The sequence below is a fragment of the Hyperoodon ampullatus genome (genome assembly GCF_949752795.1).
Source record: "Hyperoodon ampullatus genome assembly, chromosome: 1".
Lineage (NCBI taxonomy): Eukaryota > Metazoa > Chordata > Mammalia > Artiodactyla > Ziphiidae > Hyperoodon > Hyperoodon ampullatus.
In genome coordinates, this window is record NC_136914.1 from 46,739,807 (window position 1) to 46,759,396 (window position 19,590).

At 50.1% G+C, this 19,590-nt stretch overlaps 1 protein-coding gene across 1 annotated transcript in view; it reads right to left on the reverse strand.

Moving 5' to 3' along the window:
• Positions 1 to 16,943, reverse strand: part of SCD5 (stearoyl-CoA desaturase 5) — a gene marked incomplete at its 3' end in the record, with an annotated part of 158,949 nt that extends 142,006 nt beyond the window's left edge. The window contains exon 1 of the mRNA XM_079699853.1: positions 16,494 to 16,943. Within this exon, the coding sequence (XP_079555979.1) occupies positions 16,494 to 16,734 (241 nt within the window). The 5' untranslated portion in view covers positions 16,735 to 16,943. The remainder of the gene's footprint in view (positions 1 to 16,493) is intronic.
• Between the last annotated feature and the right edge of the window lie 2,647 nt (positions 16,944 to 19,590).

A 19,590-nucleotide genomic window follows, 5' to 3' on the forward strand; every position in this document is an offset into this window, starting at 1 on the left:
AAGACGAGATTATCCCGAATTGTCCAAGTGGGACCAATGTAACCACAAGGGTCCTTAAAAGTGGAAGAGAATCAGAAGAGGAGGTCAGAGTGATGCTATGTGAGAGGGACTTGACCCTCTAGGTCGAAGATAGAGCCTGGCTTTGAAGACAGAACAAGGGGCCATGAGCCAAGAAATGCAGGCAGCCTCCAGAGGCTGGAAAAGGCAAGGGAACAGATTCTCCCCTAGAGCCTCCAGAAAGGAATGTCGCCCTGTTGACACCTTGATTTTAACCCAGTGAGAACTGTGTCAGACTTCTAACCTATGGAACTGTAAGTTTATAAATTTGTTTTGCTGTAAGTCACTAACTTTGTGATAATTTGTTACAGCAGCAAGAGGAACATCATGCACTACCTCCTTAGATTCTTATCACAAGGGTGTGTTTAACAGGCAGAGCTAAGCTGAGGCAGGGAAAGGCCCTTAGAGGAACCATCACTGCTTCCCTCGTGATGAGAAGACCAGGCAAAATTATGAAGTAAGCAAAGTGATGAAAAACACCCTTTGTTTTTTGTCCTTGGGTTGTGCCACAATCCAAGGGGATCCCTCATTTGGGGGACTCCAGGTAGACCTACCCCATAAAGGCCTATTGAATCCAGAAGCTCCCAAGTTTTCCCTTCAGCCTATCAAGGCTTAATTATCCTAGCTATTAACTAAAGCATGAAAGTGATCATATAGATACACGACAGGGTAATGGAAGAGAGTATATAAATGAACACTCATTTACTGTTTATCCTTCTGGGAAATGCTGACATATTTAATGAGCCTCACTCCAACCCAGCAGCACTTAACCTTTTTAAAGTCACAGGCTCTGCTGAGAACCAATGAAAGAAAAACGCCAACACACACAAAACCTATTTCAGGGGCTCATGAAACTGCTGAAGCATCCAGCCTCAGCCCAGAACCCCTGCTCCAATTGCTAAGACAGCTAAGGAAGGTAATTCGAAGGCTGTTTAAGGCCTGTGTCCCTAAAATCACTTCTCCCTGTTGGCTACTTCCTGCCTGTACACAAAGCTGATCCCGGAGCCAACCTACAAAATGCCAGAATTATTAACAAGTACCTCTTTCCCACTGGTTGAAGAGACCTTAGGGGTAACAGATCAGAAGCCAGTGATGGGAACAAAATGTTCAAGGAATGGAGACAAGAAGCAGTGAGAGATAACCTGGGCGGGGGATGGCGGTGGACAGATTTTGACACGGCAACAGCATATCTTGTGGGCAGAGAGGCACAAAATTCCCATTTCCTGTTAAATAGGATCTGACTACCACCAGCGTGAGGTGGATGAGCCCAGGCCAAGGGGGAGACTGACACCCACATCCCCATCATGGCCACGTGGGTACATCCCTGGGCAATGCTATCCGATCCATCCCCACTCCAGAGCCACCCACGAGTCCGGTGCCCAAACCACTGCTGTGTAAGTTGGTGCCTTTCAAGGAAGTGTCACCTGAGGGTGCCCAGCAGGGCTCAGGCATCAGAAGGACATTCCCGCAAGCCCTGACTGCCCCTTACCAGCTCTGGATCTTGGGCAAATGAGTCTGCCCTGCATTCTGCCTCCTCAGATGCAAAATGCAGACGATACCAGGACAAGTCCACAGTCCCTCATCAAAACCCAAGGGTCAGATGTGCTTCAAGGTTCAGAATTTTTCAGACTTGATAAAGGTAATAGAGTGCCTATGCATTATGGTAATACCCATGGTGGGTCTGTCATCAAACACATCAATACGAACATTCAGACTAAAAAGGATAAACAGTTTAGGTCAGATTTTGCCACCAAATGTATTCATTGGGTTAAGCTTCCCCTCTACATTAGTTCCGAAATAATTTTGTCTGCAAAGTTTTGCTGTTGTTCAGAACAGCCGTGAAGACACTGAGGCCCTGTAGGATTATTGTTGTGTGGATTAAAACAGTTACAACGCCCACCTCCTCTAGCCATCCCTGCACCTCAGGCCCACTCTGGTCCTGGCATTCATCACACTGAGTTACAATTTCCTAGGTCTGTCTGCTCTTCTAGATCGTGAGCATCTTGTGGGCAGGAATGATAGCTTGCTCCCCTGTGTATTCCCAGCATCTGGCCCATGCTGGGCACATGTCCATAAATGTGTGCAAAACACAAGTTAATGAGTCATCTAAATCTCTCCACCTGCCTGTCTCCAAGCAGGTGGAAAAGCGCACCCCAGAAGTGCTCCCTCACTTGCTCCTGAGCCCGGGTAGACATCAGAACATCAATCAGCCTATTCAGCATCATCACGATGGTGCAGGAACCTCTTTGGCACTTTCAAATACTTTTTTCATAAACCCAATTCATGTCCACTAGGAATGGCCCTGACCAGGGAGAGACTTGGGAGATTAGAACTTTTGCTAATCAGCAAAGCTGTATCTGAGTCCAGACTCTTGCCTCCAGCCTTTAGACTGAAGAAGTACCTGGCAGTCCCAGGGAGCCAAGGAGGCCCACTTGTCTGTTTGCTTCTCTGGGAGCTGCTCCCACACGTCGCGCAATCTGGGCACAGCGCCAGTGCGAGCTCTGCTTTCAGGACTTTGCATCTCTCTTTCTCTGTGAAGACTCCAAGCCTGCCTGGGTTTGGAAGGCTCTCTGCTGCCTCTTCACACTTATCTCTGAATGAGAGAAACCCAGCCCGGCTGCCCTGAGCAAGGCTGAATGAGCCCCGAGATCTAAACTGGCACGAGCTACAGCTTGAGAACCACTCGTGCTAAAATGGAAAAGGACTTGGAGAGCGCAGCGCCTTTTCAGGAGAACGGGGAGGAAGACTCAACAGCGGGAGGAACTGAAACAGCCACTTGGATTACTGTCCTAGGTGAGGGTGGTCACCTGTGTCACGTGGCCACCTTTGTCACATGGCCACATTGAAAGGATGCAGGTTAGAATTAAGCCCACTGCCGCCCATCGGATGCACAGTAAACATCTAGAGCGTCTCCCCAGTGGTTGTCATCTCTTGGTGGGTCAGAATCATTTACAAGGGTCCTTGTATGTATCTCAGGTAGCAGAGGAGCCTGGGTCCAGGATGCCCCTAAAGTGTGCCTTGTCCCAGGCAGAGCTGCACTGCGTCCCCGCCTGCCTGGTCTAAGAAGTATCTGCTCCTCAGCAAATGAAGATGACTGGAAAGCCCCGACCCTCAGAGATGAAAGGGGCCCGAGAGAAGGGCTCCACCGACCTCCATTTTTTGAAATGGACACGTTTCCTGAACGCGGTCACACCTGTATAGCGGATTTCCGGCACCAACTCGCTGTCTGGTCCTGGGAGCGATAATAATGATGCCACCGCTACTCGCTACTCGTACTGGGGCTGCCTTCCTGGAGGGAAAGATGGGGCAGGGGGTGGCGCTGAGGCTGTGCAGTTGGCTGCCGCACCTGAGTCCCCTCCGCAGTCCTAAGAAAGGTTTCAGGGCCCTCCTCCAAGCAGGTGGAGGTTTCTGCCTAAGGCTATTTGTTTGAGGCTTTCTCCTGAGTTTTTTTCACCTCTTCTGAACAGCTTTCCACCCCAGGGATGATCCAAGCACCTACCCCCACCATGCCCCGGGGAAACAAGCTCACTCCACGCCACAGAGCATTCCGGGTCCGATCACAGGTTCTCCTTCCGCTTTAACTCTCCTCTCTCCAGTGAAACTCCCACGCCCTCGGGATCAGCCCTGTGTAAGAAGCTGTGTGCTGAGAAGGAGCCCCTGCATCTATTCCCATTCCCCAAATGCCGCCTCTTATCAACCCTGAGGAGTCTCGGGCTAGTGGAATTGGAGGCAATGTAAAAGCCTTGCACCTGTTCTGAGACGGGGCAGGTGTGTGGGGATGTGACGTTAAACTGCTAGGGACACAGCATCACTCCCAGGCCACCTGCCTCCAGGTCAGAGCACCTCCAGCCCACAGGGTATAAGAGCTACCCGTGGCACCTGTTAAAATGCAGAGTCCGGGTCGTTCTCAGAGGTTCTCATCCTGTAGGGCCTGGGTAGAGCTCCCGTCTGGGTAGAGCCGCCTGATCTGCACATTGCACGAGCAACTCAGATGACCCCAATACACAGTCCGCAGACCAGCCTGAGAACTACTGCCTCGCTCATTACCTATGTCTGCTTCTCAGTTTCTACCCCTTTCTGCTTCTGAAAACTGCCCCTCACAAATGTTTTCCCGCTAAGAGCTGGGGGCAGTTGGTAGGGGAAAGGTGGCCCCCGAGGTTTTCCATGTGGATGATGTAGCCAGAATTACCCCGACTGATACTGGATACTTAAGTATTTACAGATGCAATTGTCTTGAATTTGCTTCAACCTAATCCGAAAGGGGAAAAAAAAAAAAGAGCTATAAATGATATTGCTAGGGTACCTGATGACATTTGGCTATCCACTGTGGATTAGATAATATCAAGATTGGGACTTCCATGGTGGTCCAATGGTTAAGACCCTGTGCTTCCAAAGCAGCAGGAGCCTGTTCCATTCCTGGTGGGTGAATTAAGATCCCATATGCTGCTGGGCATGGCCAAAAAAAAAAAAAGATAATATCAAGGTTAAATTCCTGGTTTTGAACATTGTACTGTGGTTGTATTCTTTTTTTTTTTTTTTTTGCGGTACGCGGACCTCTCACCGTTGTGGCCTCTCCCGTTGCGGAGCACAGGCTCCGGACGCGCAGGCCCAGCAGCCATGGCTCACGGGCCCAGCCGCTCCGTGTCATGTGGGATCTTCCCAGACCGGGGCACGAACCCGTGTCCCCTGCATCAGCAGGCGGACTCTCAACCACTGCGCCACCAGGGAAGCCCTGTGGTTGTATTCTTACTGTTAGGAAATACATACTGAAGCATTTAGAGATAAAAGGACACAATATCTCTGACTTATTCTCAAATGGCTCAGAAAAAATAGTAGCCACACATATGTATACATATACACATAGAGAATATGATGGAAATTGCTCAGTCTGCATAGAGTATATGGGAGGTCCCTGTACTGTTCTTACAACTGTTCTAAGTACCTGAAATCATATATCAAAGTAAAAAGTTACGAAAAAAAATCCCCAGGTGAGGGGTGGGTGTGGGGATAGAGACTCCATTGTCTTTACTTTTATGTAAGTTTGAAATTTTCTATCATTAAAACAATTCCCTGTACCAAGCCTCAGGTATGGTTTGAGTGGCACCGACCCTGGGCTGCTGGGAGCCTAGACACCATCCACAACATCACGGGCAACGGCCTGTGAGCTAGGAGCACCACGTGGATTAGTGGTGAGGTCTTCCATGTTCTGTCCTCCCAACTTCCAGCACTTAGCGATACACCTTCACAATCTGACTTTTCCAATGTTATTTTTTTCTGATGATTAATATCAAATCTTTTGGGGGGAATCTTACATAAAGGCAATTATAAACTAGAAAATAAAAATCACCTTTTAGACACACATTGCCTCTATCACAAAAGGAGTTTTTATTAGGACAGGTGATTTACTTTCAACCCCAGAACTTAGATTGGGCCCTAATACCTTTCCTTACATGACTTAGGATATAAATTTAAGCCAGAATGACTGACTGATTTTTTCAAAGTTCTCATTCAGTTAAAATAGAAAAGGATAGAAGCTGAAGATTATATAAATCATATGATAACAAGAAAACGCATATGCAGAGATGATATTAAAAATATTTGAGGGCTTCCCTGGTGGCGCAGTGGTTGAGAGTCCGCCTGCCGATTCAGGGGACACGGGTTCGTGCCCCGGTCCGGGAGGATCCCACATGCCGTGGAGCGGCTGGGCCTGTGAGCCATGGCCGATGAGCCTGTGCGTCTAGAGCCTGTGCTCCGCAACGGGAGAGGCCACAACAGTGAGAGGCCCGCGTACCGCAAAAAAAAAAAAAAAAAAAAAAAAAAAAAAAAATTTGAGTACACCATAGGGAACTATATTCAATATCTTATAATACCCTATAATGGAGAAGAATCAAAAAAAGAATATATATATGTATATATATATATATATATATATATATCCAAATTACTTTGCTGTACATGTGAAAGTAACACAATATTGTAAATCAACTATACTTCAATTTAAAAAAAACTGACAACCCACAAGGGCACCAACCAATCAAAAGCAATCAGAACAGATTTATTTTTAGATTTAAGCCCTGCAGCTGAGCCAGATATTGACCCTTTAGCTCTTGGATTGTTGGGAATTCCAGGAGTACCAGGGAAGGCACAGTTATCCAATGATTTTAACCACTGGGTGAACACTGACTGACTACCAGCTCTGTGCATGAAGGAATATTAGCACTAATAACTGTGGTTTATTCCAACCCTCCTGGGAGCTCTGCCAAGTTTAGGTTCATAGCCAGTGTATGCTCAGAGGGTAGCGACAAGTCTCCACAGAGCTCCAGATGGAGTCAAGACCCTGGAGTAATCCAAGCGGAGCTCAAAACTGTTAATGACTCACCCACTGGTCAGGAGCCAGGGAGCCGAACGCAACGGATTTGGGGGTGGGGGATGGGAGGGGGAGATCTGTGGGCAGTTTTCACACTTGCTAGTAAGAACCTTCGTTGGCTTATAGAGGCTCCAGGGCAAAACAAATGCTTTCACGGACACTCCAGTGACTCACAGGCTGAGAACAGAGACGATCTTCATCGTAACCATCTGCAAAAGCTTCTTATGAATGTATTTATTGGAGAAGGGAATCGAGAAACTACTCCAGGAAACAGTTACATTTTAGAAATTCATTTCTAATTTCATGCATAGAACTTTTAAAGAAGTAAGAGTATTTTTCACTACTACTCATGCCAAGAGAACATTAAGTTGGACAGACTACTTGGGGAAAATCACAGCTGTTCTCTGAGTTATAAAAGGTAGGAGGGGGCTTCCCTGGTGGCGCAGTGGTTGAGAGTCCGCCTGCCGATGCAGGGGACGTGGGTTCGCGCCCCGGTCCGGGAAGATCCCACATGCCGCGGAGTGGCTGGGCCCGTGAGCCATGGCCACTGAGCCTGCGTGTCCGGAGCCTGTGCTCCGCACCGGGAGAGGCCACAACAGTGAGAGGCCCGCGTACCGCAAAAGAAAAAAAAAAAAAAAAAAAAAGGTAGGAGGGTGGAGACCAGGTCTCTGCTTCTTTACACAGTGCCTGGCTCAAGACCATAGGAAATTAATTGCTTGCTTGATAAATGTTTTTTGATGATGAGGTGGAGGATGCTTTGGGAGATGGCCTTGCTCACTTAGGTCACAGGTTGCATTTACAATCATTGTCTCTTTAGGGAACCAAGCTAAAACCAATACAGTCAAATTGTGAGTGCATGATGGTATTCATACAACAGACAGTGATACAGGAAGAAAACAAATTTAAACCTGAGTTCTAAACTCTATTCTTGTACCTCTTCATTTCCAAGTCCACTGGTATTTGATTTTTTTTTTTTTTTCCATTTCAAGGGCAGGGCTTCCCTGGTAGTGCAATGGTTGGGAATCCACCTGCCAGTGCAGGGGACACGGGTTTGAGCCCTGGTCCAGGAAGATCCCACATGCCGCAGAGCAACCAAGCCCGTGTGCCACAACTACTGAGGTTGGCGCGCCTAGAGCCCATGCTCCGCGACAAGAGAAGCCACTGCAATGAGAAGCCCGTGCACCGCAATGAAGAGTAGCCCCGGCTCGCCGCAACTAGAGAAAGCCCGCACGCAGCAGCGAAAACCCAACGCAGCCAAAAATGAATAAATACAATTATTAAAATTAAAAAAAAAGTACCTGCTGGGTGAGGTTAAGTGGACTTTTTTAAGTGGACTTTTAAATGCCCTTTTAAGTAAAATTTGAGGCAAGAGAACAGAAATCTGACCATGACGTCATCACTGACGTTCTGTGTCGCCTGAACGATGAAGACAATGACCAGCCAAGAAAACCATTCATCAGTCTGAGGAAAGTGTGTCACCATGGAAAACCTTGGTAAAGAGCACATTCTAAGTCACTCATTGTCCATCCTCTTCTTTTTAATTCCATTCTCCCACAAGGCATTTAACACTTCCTTGTACCCAGAGCAAACTTCCCCAGCCCCGCCTCACCCCATAAAAACCCGGAAGAGCAATAAAGAATTCTGCAAGCTCCCCACTGAGGTCAGGGTGTCTCCCAGGTGGACACGGGTGCAGAGGGGCATGCAGGTTCCTGGGGCACTGAGAAAGGCTTCTCTCTCCCCAGTCTTTTCCCCAAAATCACATGGAAAGTTCTCTTACAGGGGCGGAAACATCTTTAAATTTAAGAAACAACATGAAAACTTTCCTTAGAAAGGAAGGCCACACAAAGATTAAACTCAGTCATTCGTCTCTTCCTTCATCCATTGCCCCAGCACAGTGTATGTTGAGCAGAGGCCACTGTCAGGTTCTGGGGAGGCAGATGTGCCATGGGAGAGCTCAGAGCCTCATGGAAAAGGCAGACATTTACAACTCACTGAAATGACAGCAGGACTGGAGACAAGCTGAGCGGGTAGGGAGTACAGGGGAAGAGCGTGCTAAAATATGAAATCAGAGCCTTTCCAGGGAATGGAGGTGACACCAAAGAGGGAAGGTCATGAGAGGGAGTAAAGGCGGGCCCTGGAACAGAGGTGTTGGCTGTCCCAGCAGCCATGCCCTCTTCTCCCTTCCCCCAGAGCCTGGGTTTTGTTTGGCTCTTAACCCCCGCCTCATGTGGCATGTGGCTCAGTGGCTAACCCTGATTAGCCTGAATCCCTTGCCAACGATGGTTTAACAAGGGACTTGGGACACAATCCTGCAAGTGAGACTTGAGGAGACATCAGCTGTGAGATGACCAGGAGAGAGCTTCTCTCTGATGAGACTTCAGGAAGAGGCAGCCTCTCTCTTCTTCTGTAGGACATGGTTGTAACTCCTGGAACTCTGACAGCCATCTTGTAACCACAAGGAAAACTAAACTCCACAAGGCCACCATGGCAGAAATGAAACCTGCTCTTTGGTGTTATTACTGAGTCATCCCACAAGTGCCCTACCTTAGGATTACTTACCAGTGAAATTAGAAATTTTCTTTATCTTTTATGCCATCCTAAGTTGAGTTTTGTGCTACTTGCAACCAAAAGCATCCTTTGTGGAGGGTGGCCCTTTCCTGAGGCCTACTCACCTTTACCAGTTCATCTGTTAAATAGACAAGCTGAATTCCCAAGGGCCATGCACAGAGACTTCCTGCTGTTTTTCTCCAGCTCTACTCATGAAAATAAAATTAATTTTCTAGCCCATGAATTAAACATCACTGCTGCCAGCTGAAAGATTTTAGCAACAGCCTTTTGTTGGCAAGAGAAGCAGGATCCCGACATGTTCTAAAATAAGCTACAAGGAGGCAGGAGGGGAGGAGGCCATTAAACGGGAAAAGAAAAGAGTTGCCAAATCCCACCCGTGTGCAGCTTCTCTGAACCGTCGGCCTGTGGCCTGACTTGAGGGAGTGCTTCTCTAAGTTCAGCTCAGATGGGTCACCTGGAGACCTTATCAGTACAGGTAGTGATTCAATAGGTCCAGGGTGGGGTCTGAGAGTCTTTCTTTTTAACAAGCTCCCAGGTGATGTTGCTGGACCACAGCCTGCAGCGACGCACAGAGCCCTCCGTAATAAGCTGCAGAAATGGGAAGCAGGACATTAAGAAGGAGGGTAGTGGGGCTTCCCTGGTGGCGCAGTGGTTGGGAGTCCGCCTGCCGATGCGGGGGACACGGGTTCGTTCCCCGGTCCAGGAAGATCCCACATGCCGTGGAGCGGCTGGGCCCGTGAGCCATGGCCACTGAGCCTGCGCGTCCGGAGCCTGTGCTCCGCAACGGGAGAGGCCACAGCGGTGAAAGGCCCGCGTACCGCAAAAAAAAAAAAAAAAAAAAAAGAAGGAGGGTAGTGAGAACCAGCTGTTTAAGCTCAGGTTCAAGGGAGGAAGTGAGGTGAGAAGAACTCCCCTACACACCTGTACCTTTGAGAAACAGAGGAAAGAGGAACACAGGAGGAGGAGAGAGCCCTGGGTCTGGTGTGCCTGTGCTATGATACCCTTGGGGCATTTTAGTAATTTCGTCCTGGGACAATACCCCTGAATCTATGAGATCAAAGGCCCAGCTGAGACATTATTTCTAGCTCTCCCTCAGCTCTGGCCAGCCTGAGGGAGGTGCCCGGTCCTGCTGCACACCTGCTCCGAGGTGTCTGCCTCAGGGTCTTTCCTGAAAATCTTCAGACTCACTCAGCCCACTGCCATGTGTCTGGTCTCGAAGTTATACACCAAGAGCCACTGGTGTGTGATGGGGGTGAGAGGAGGTGTGAGGCAGGGAGAGGCTAAAGGGCAGCCTCTCCGAAAGCCTGATGTCCTCCCAGTCTTCGTGGTCCTGCTGAATCTTCCTGCCCTGGATCTGGGCCCTGATCACCTTCAGCCTCCCTGATCCATCAGGTCCTTGACTGGCTCTCCTCTCTCGCCTCGGGAGCTCTGTAGCCTGTGGCTACAATGCCATCTCACCCAAACCCCTAGGCCAGCCAGCCTCGGGCCTACTGGAGGCTCAGTCCAGCCACCTCCTCCTCTGGGAAGCTGCCCCAACTCCCCCAGGCTGGCACCTGCAGCTAATGCTGCCTTGGCGGTTCTCACCTATGCACCCGTCTGTCTCTCCAACTGGCCTTAAGTGCCGCGAAGTCAGGGATGGTGTCGGTGCCTGGCAAGTAATGGGTGAGTAATAAGTATAACTGAATGTGGATAAGGGAATTAAATAATGGTTCTCAGCCCCGCTGTGCATCAGAAACACCTTAATGCCTTTTTCAAAAAAATTAAAAAGCCAGGACCTCACTCCTAGAGATTCCAGTGCAGTAGGTTCAGCAGGGGGGCCCAGGCTTCTGAATATTTCAAAAGATCCCCAAGTGATTCTGATATGTTTTGACAATAGTTGAAAAGGAAAAAAATGAATGAATTAGTGGACAAATGTATATGTGACTGCACGTGCAACTGTGAGGCTCTCTCTTGTGGCCGTTCACACTCAGAGTGAACAAACGGCAGACATGTATGAGGGGGGATAGCGGGTCCCTGTTGGGGTGGCCACCAGCCCATTGCCAGGGAAAACAAAGTCAGAAAACCAACGGCTTTACCCCTGACCAGGGCTTTCTGACAACCAGGGGGCAGCCGGAACAAGTCCCAGCCACCACAGGGGGAGCTAAAGGAAGGGAAGGAGCAAAGGGAAGCGCCAAGGGCCAAGTTCCTCACTCTCCTTCCTTTCACTCCAGCTGCGAAATGCCGCTGGTTGTACTGCAGTTCTCACTGTGCAGCTGGGGACGCTGAGGCTAGGGAGGGTGAGCGATCTGCCCAAGGCGATAGCTGGGGAGCTGGGCCTTGAACCCACATCCTCTGACTCTAACGTCCATACTCTTAACCTCAGGGTGGCACTTCCACAGAAGCAGGACATGTCACAGCAGAGGGATGGCGAGGCGAGACTGCACACCAGAGACTACAGAAAGTCGAAATAAATGCTCAACAAGAACAATGCCAACCAAAGACGATGTTGCCTTTTATAAAAATTTAGAGAAACCACCATGACCGTGTCACCCTTTTGTAAATCCCTCAGTGACTTTTCCAAGCAATTATTATGATTTTATAGAATACACAAATCGGGACAAGATGTGAACTAAATGTTACACGAGGTCAGGATCATTTATTTGGATGTAAAGGCTATGCCTTATATTTGAGCCACAAGAACTCCAAGTTCCAGACAAACAGACACGGAAGCCCTGCGGGTTCCCTGACGCCTGGCCCACGGTGGGGCTGGTAGTAATAGAGAGCATTGCGTGTCTATCCTCTGGCACCAGTTTGACATTTGCCCTGATTCTTAAAACAACTTTCAGCTCAGTATTATCATCCCTATTTCAGAGACCAGGAAACCGAGGCTCACACACTGGAAAGGAACCTGCCTGAAGTTGAACTAAGTGGCAATGCTGGGATTCCAGCTCTGGTTTCTACTCTGCAGAGCGACTTCACATTTCAGGATGACAGTGCAGTTGGCAGTGACCTTGACCAGTGTTAGAAAAAAACCGAGTTAATAATGTTAACCTCAACCTATATTTATATTTGTTTAGACTATTAAGCCAGCAAAAGCACACCCCATTCTCTCAGGTTTCGCTGCACTCCACCCAGCCTTGGGTAGGGTTCTTAGTGCTTGCCTGGTTATTAAAAATGCAAGAGTTGCAACAATGGGCTGGGAATTACAAGGTTTAAAAGGAAGATTCATTTATGTTTTTCAGTTTTTTAGTAGTTTGAGCATTAAAGATTTAAAAAAAAAAAAAAGATGATTCAAGGAGACAGACACAGGGAAAAAAGTCAAAACTGAGACCCTAAGACATTTAGGAGAAATGATTTGGCCCTGGTTTTACAGCAATTGTAACTGGCTCTGCTCAAAAAGCCCCAAAGAAAACACTGAAGACCAGGTGAGTTATCAGCTGAACAAAAAGATTCTTATTTACAAAATAGTGGCCTTCTGGAGGAAAATAGGGGGAAGAGACTATGAAAGAGAAGGGAATGGGGGAGGGAGGAGGAACAGGGGGATCTGTGTTCATTTCTCTTTGGAGACTTTGAGAAAGAACCCTTGTTTCCCAAGCCAAAGCAATCTTTTCCATGCAAGAGGGGCAACGAAGCCATGTTGTGTGCCAGCTTTGTAGAATTGATTGTGCTGCAAGAGGGCCTTTTTTCCTTCTAGTAAAGAAAAAAAGCCAGTATCAGGACCAATAATAATAAGAGCAGCTAACAATTACTGGACATCAGCCAAGGTCCAGGCACTGTGCTAAGTAGTTTACACCTATTATCGAATTGACTTCTCACAACCTCATGAGCAAGAAGTATTGATATACCCATTTTACAGGTGAGAAAGCTGAGGTCTGGAGATGTTCATTTGCCCAAGGCCATGCAGCTGGTAAGTAAGTAAGAGAGCAAGGATTCACATTCTCAGTTGTTTCTCTTCTGAGCTGTGCTCACCCTAGAAAACCCGGAGGTAAAACAGAAGTCCATGGACAGGCATTCTTGGAGCGCCTCAACAATGTTAGGTATTTGATGGAAAAAGAAGCACAGCAAAGACATCAGGACCATCAAAGGTGTGGATTCAGGTTATCCAAGGCCTGACCGAAGACAGCTCATCTTTGGGCAACTCTCAGAATTGGACAGAATTTGACTGATGGACCGGTACCTTCCAAACCCCAGCCTCTCCTGACCCTCCCTCCTGCTAGACTGCCTTGTCAATTCCTGCCAGCGCTCAGATTCCTCACCATAAGCTGTGTTCCAGCAACCTGAAGGGCACCAGAGAATCCTGTATCTACCTTAGCAACGGTCACAGTTGCCCCGGGGCAAGATGGAACGGAGCAGGGCATATTACTGTTTTGCGTGCCTGATACTGTCACTGAAATTGTCATGATGTCACCAAGGCATATTTAGGGGATTCGGATGACATTTCAAGGGAAACCAGAAAAGTCCCTCATGTTTTTGGAAACCAATGGCCAGAATGCCTGGAGACAGGGCAAAGCTGCTGGGAAGGAGCACCAGGACCTTGACCTCGACGCCACAACTGTCGCCCCTCACTCCCCTATTCCGCTCATCTTGGGATTCAGGGCATGAACAACTGCCCCTTTGGCCCAAAGCCCTCAAAGCAGGCACTTTTGTGAGCTCAGGGCTTCAGGCGAAGATTTTTCCTCCAGCTGGAGGTCGTGTTCTGTCCTCAAAAGTCATAAACTCATCCCTCAGGACCTGTGGGCACCAAGAGCATTCCGTTCTGACAGCCTGCCCACTCAGAAAACTGCAAGGATAAGAAGAGAAAACAACTTGCTCTGGGCCCAAGGAGAGTCATAAAAAGGTGGGGAGTGAGGCAGTGGAGGAGGTCTGGACTGAACGACTTGATGGGATCTTTCATGGATGACATTTTACTGCCACGCAAATTACTCTTCACACAACTGAACATCTAAAACATCCTCTGCTGGGTGCTCTGCATGGATGCCTCCTGTTTCCAGGGCAACCATACCTGGGGTGGAGGGTGGCAAGCAATAATAGATGGGCTAGTTAAGCCTACTGCCTTGACAACTCAGGTCCCTGAAGTGGATGAACAGCCCACTGGTGCATGAACTCCGTCCTAACACTAGACAGAGCCAGTGGGAGAGATGATGAAAAGGGCATCCAGCGGGGAGAAACCTGTAGCTCAAGGCACCAGGGCTTTCAACGAAAATAACCCTGATCAACAGTCTCCCTATAGATTCTAGCCATCAGCACACTGATCTTAGCTGTCTCTCTCCCTCACTTCTTCTCTCACAAGATATCCATCAGATAACATTCACTTACTTGGAATGTTTCTAAGTCACAAGTTTGAATCTTGAAACTACAATATCCACCACTGTCGGCTCTTTTTCTGTTTGTTTGGTTTTTTTTGGAGAGGGGAGCAATGAAACCCTGGTAGGGGGTGAATCAAGATTCAGGGAATGGAGCTGATGAAAAGTAGCTAAGGCAGAAGACTATGCAGGAAGGCACAAGGATGGGCTTGGCAACATCACCCACAAAGGGGAACCCAGATTCCTGCAGTGTGTTGACTTCTCCGGGGAAGCTGGAGGAGTTTGAGGCCGAGGACGGTGTCTTCTGGCCAAGGTCTTTCAGAAGAAAGATTCTGTCTCCACCACAGTGAGTGGCCTGGAAAGGGCAGAGGTGAGTGGCAAACCTGGAGAGAAGGCCTTGTCCTTGTGGCTCCTGGTGGGATGCCAGAACCGGTGGGTGGGTGGCTGTAAGGGATGGAGCCTGTGGGTCTGTGGAGCTCCAGGCATGTAAGACAATATTTTAAGTGCTCACTTCTCCCTGAGCTCTCTCTGACACTGCAGCTATTAAAGCTAAGCCCCAATCCCCTGGAGGCAGGTGAGCTCTGAAGTCCAAAGGCACAGTCCTGCCCCTGCAGGGAGAAGGAGTGGGGTGGAGAGGGAGAAGCTCCCTGGAGGATCCAGGGCAATAAGGGTTTTGGTTGGCAGGTGGGGGGAGTGTGTCCATGAAGCAATGACTGAGCAAATCACAATCTAGTCATCTGGAGGTAAAGGAAGAAAGAAGACAGGGAGAATGAAACCAACACATAACAGCAAAGAAGATGGTGAAAAGGACACTGAATTGAGGAGGTGTACTGAGCAGGGGAGGGCTGAGCAGGGAGATTACCCAAAGCTTAGGGGGCTCTGGGAGGCTTCACAGATTCCCAAAGACACCCCGCCCCTCTCATCATTCCTCAGCTCTGCTCAGCCACACTCCCCTAAGAGGCACCCATCTTCTGGAAGAGTTTGCTTCTGAGAGCAGGGACTGCAGAGTTTCAGGGGAAGGCTTGGAACCCAGTGGCCCCATTATGAACCCAGGCATTTGGAGCTGGCACTATGCTAAATAAGACACCTTGCAGAAAGAGGTTTTCTTATTTTCTTCCTTCCTCTTCCCCTCTGGGAATAAAAGTAGGTTGTGTTTCTCCTGCCCCCATTCCTCGGCGATCTCGGAAAGGAGAGCTGAAAGGGCTTCTTGGATCACCTCGTCCAATTCTCAGCCCAGGATATCAAGGCCAGCGCCTTTTGTCTCGGCTAACGTGGCCACTGCAGGGACTGAGGCCAAAACCAGTTGCTGGGGCAGGGGGTGTTGGAAGTGGTTCTGAGGTCAGCCACTGGAGTCACGTAGGGCAGGCACTTAGCCCCCGGGCCCCGGGAGGTGGGGGGGATTGGGGAGGGGGGTGGTCCTGGGCTCCCTCCCATGCCGGCAGGGTTGGGGGTGCTAGGAAAGAGGGTGGCGAGAGGGAGAGCTACAGGTGCGGTGACAGACAGGCACTGGTCAGAAGGGATAGGTCCCGGAGGGGATCTGCTCGGCCACGGTCTGAGCTTTGTGCCGGGGGCAGAGCGCTCTCGCCGCGGGGTTGGTGTGCTCGCCGAGAAACTTCTGGGACCGTAGAAGTGCAACTGGGCACAAAAGATCACGGAGGGGGCAGGGATGGGGGCCTTGCAGGGGCAGGAAGGGAACTGGTGTCTTCCATCTCCTGCGCGAACATCTAGACTGATCCGGTGCCGGGTCTCTCCCACCCCCGCTCCAACTCCCTTTCTTGTCCTCAACTCGGCCCCAAGGTCCGTGGCCCACAGAGGAGACTGAGAAGCCGAAGGGCGGCAGAAATGAGCGCCCCTGGGACCCGCCTGGGCGACACAATCATCCCATCGGTCTCCCCGCCCTGGAACCCGGGTTCAGCCGGTGTGCCTCTGCGCACAGCGGTGGCGCCGAAGGACCCCGAGTCCATCCAGGCGCCGCCAAAGGCGCCTGCTCAAGCAGACAGCGGGGGAGGCAGAAGTTGAAAATATCAGCACAGAAATACCTGCCTGTCCCAAAGGCCGGACGACTGCAGGCCGGGGGACCGGGGCTCGTGGTGGGGAGGCGAGCGGAGAGCGGAGGGGGGCTCCGCACCGCCCGAAGCCAGCGGCGACCCGCGAACCCGCGCGCCCCGGCGCCGCCTCGCCCCGGTGCCCGGGGCGCAGGGGGCGCCGGCGGGACTTACCCCAGAGCAGAGTGAGCGGCTGGGCTTTGGGGATGAGCACCAGGGAGTACACGGCCCCCAAGTGGAGCAGGCTCATCAGGAAGACGTTCCTCCAGACGATGTCCTGCCGCTGCCCGCGCGCGCCGGGCTTCTCCCGGCCGCCGCCGCCGCCCTCCGAGCCCTCGACCCCGAAGCCCACACGGATTTCCTCCTTGGCGTTGCGGAAGGGGACTTTCGCCTCGCCGGCGGCCGAGCCTGGCATGGCTGGGGAGAGGCGGGCGCTCGTGGCAGTGGCAGCAAGCTGGCGATCAGCCGGCGCGGAGCTCTCCGGTGCGGGCGACGGCTTCTGCCTTTTAGGAGAGGATTTCCGCACCTCCCGTCCCCGCCTTCCCGACGCTTCTCTGCTTCCTTCTCTCTTCTTCTGGCGTTCAGCGTGGCTTAAGGATGCAAATCTTGGCGCCCGGCATCTGTTGCTGGCGAGTCACCCTTACCGCTGCCGGGGCTGAACTCTGCGGCGAGGAACAGGAGGCGAGCGCCAGGGGCTGGAGGGGACGCAGGGGGGGGTGGGGTGGTGGTGGAAAGAGCCGAGAAAGCGGCGGGGGAGGGAGCGCTCCGAGGGAGCTGGGAAGAAAGACCTGCATAGCTACAGCCAATCAGGATCGCTTGTGGGGCTCTTAAAGAGAAAGGCGCCCCCTGGGCCTCCGCTGCCCGGGCTCCCCGGGGCCGGACGGGGCATACTGCTCGGCGGGCAGTGGGCAGCCTCCGCCCGCGGGTGGGTGAGCTGTGGCTCCCGGGTCAGGGAGCCTGCAGAGGGGCTCACAGCACTTCTGCAGCTGTTGTGTGTTTCTACGGTTCCCAGAAATACCCTTCCCTTTAGAAAAGACTTCTTTTTGCTTTGAAGCTACGGGCTGGAGGATTTACAATACTTGCCCCAGGTCGCAACACAAGTTAAGGCCAGATCTGAGTTGAGAATCACAAGTCCCTGTGTCTCCCGGTTCCTATGGCTCCTTGGGCCTGTGGGGGGTTGCAGGCAGCCGCTCAACTTTTTTTTTTTTTTATAAAACACCTTTATTGGAGTATAATTGCTTTACAATGTGGTGTTTCAGTTTCTGCTGTATAACAGAGTGAATCAGCTATACGTATACATATACCCCCATATCCCCTCCCTCTTGCCTCTCCCTCCTACCCTCCCTAACCCACCCCTCTAGGTGGTCACAAAACCCTGAGCCGCTCAACTCCTTATTGGACAGCTTGCAGCCAGACACAAAGTAGGTGCTCAAATAATGCCTATTAGATGATGAATAAATGATTTGGGGGCTGTTAGTATACAGTCGTGCGCCGCCACTGTGCGGCCCATCAGCCACGCAACTGTTTGTGGCAAATTCTCTGCTAACCAGTGCGTTTCTGCACTGTCTCCTAAGCCTCCAAGTCAGCACCGTTGAGATGGAGCTTTAGAAAAACATCACCCGGAACGTTCCAAGGAAACTTAACCTCAGAAGAATCTTGTCTGCTCATTCCTCCCCTCCCAACGCGGATAATTTAGAACTATCTAGAGGGAGCCCTGATCACACAGAGGCGCAGAGGAGGGCGAGCTGGCCGTGACCCAAGCAGCTGTGGCTGCACCTGCGGCGGATAGCAGAAGCAAAGGGGACAGGAATGGAAGCTAGGGGCTCTGCATTCTACTTCTAATTCACTGTGACCCAACTCAATCCTCTGGGGACAAATTTCCTTACCAGGAACTAAGCTTTATTCTTCTTTCCAGCTTGCAAAGTCTATAAATGTGAGTTTGAAAGGATACCATTATGTTGACAAAGAAAGCTGATTTTTGGATCAACTGTTGTTAGGAATCCTTTCCAGCATTACAGGAGAGGGGAAAAAATTACCAAGAATTGACTACTTGAAAGGGCCATACATGAGCATCTCATTGTTAGCAGACCAGAATCAGCCCAATCAGCCAGAAAAAACAATACCTAAGTTAAAACTGAAGCAACGTATGTGGCTTGTGGAATGGTGGCCACTGAGCCAGTGTTATGGTGTTGCTTCAGCTGGAGCTGAAATTATAGAATGAAGGGACACTTGCCCAGGGACCAGATAAACGTTGGCCCTGTCATTAGACCAGTGAGACAACAGAACATGAGACTTGAGGGCATAAACTTCATCAGCCGGCTCAACCTTGGCTTTAGAATGAACCAATTTTTCTTCTCATGTTCCCTCCGCTCCCCACAGCCACCAGACCCACATATTCCCTGTGGTTCTCTATTCAGACTGTCCTTTCTCTAGGGGTGGAGTAGTTGTTCTGTAAAAGCCTCTCTCTGGGTTATTGTAATGACTCACCGCACCCTCACTCTAACCATTCAGTCATTTGTTGGGCAGACAGTGTGCACCAGTCCTGCTATGTGCCAGCACTGGTGCACACTGGGGATACGAGGACGAATAAGGTGTGGTCCTTGCCCTAAAGGAGCTCCTCATCTAGGAGGGAAGAAAGATCAAACAAGTGTTACCTCTTGGCTATGAACTGGGAAGGACAGGAAGGTCCAGTCCCGTTATCAGAAAAAAAATTTTTTTTCTTGTTAGGCATCAAGTGTACGTACAAAGCGTTCCGGGGAGGCAGCAAAACAGTTTTTTATGTGGCCCCAGAGTATCTTATCTGTTACATAAGCTACTTTATCTTGGCTCTATCTTAAATGAATATCTTCCTCTCTTCCTGCCAACAGGTCAGACTGGGTGTGGCCAATCATTTCAGTTGGTTGGACTCATGATAGAGAAGGGGATGTTTTCATCTGTTGGAGGTGGGAGGACGTGCTCTTCAGGCCTTTCAGATGCTGCTTCCAGAAGGATGGCTGAAGGACATTAGCCCCTCCAGATCTAGCCTCAGGGTGACACCTCTACACATACAAGGTATACTCTTGAATATCCCCTGTAGCATATTATGCCGTCAGGGCTACTGTCTCTTTTCTCCATCTTACTAAAGACCCTAGTATATTTTCTTAGCTTCTGGTCAAGACCCTAGAAGTGGATGGGTATTCATCTAACTCATGGGACAGTAACCCTTATCCTGTCAAACAAAGAATTACCAAAAATGTGATAAGACCCTATTAGAGGTATGTGCAGTAATTAA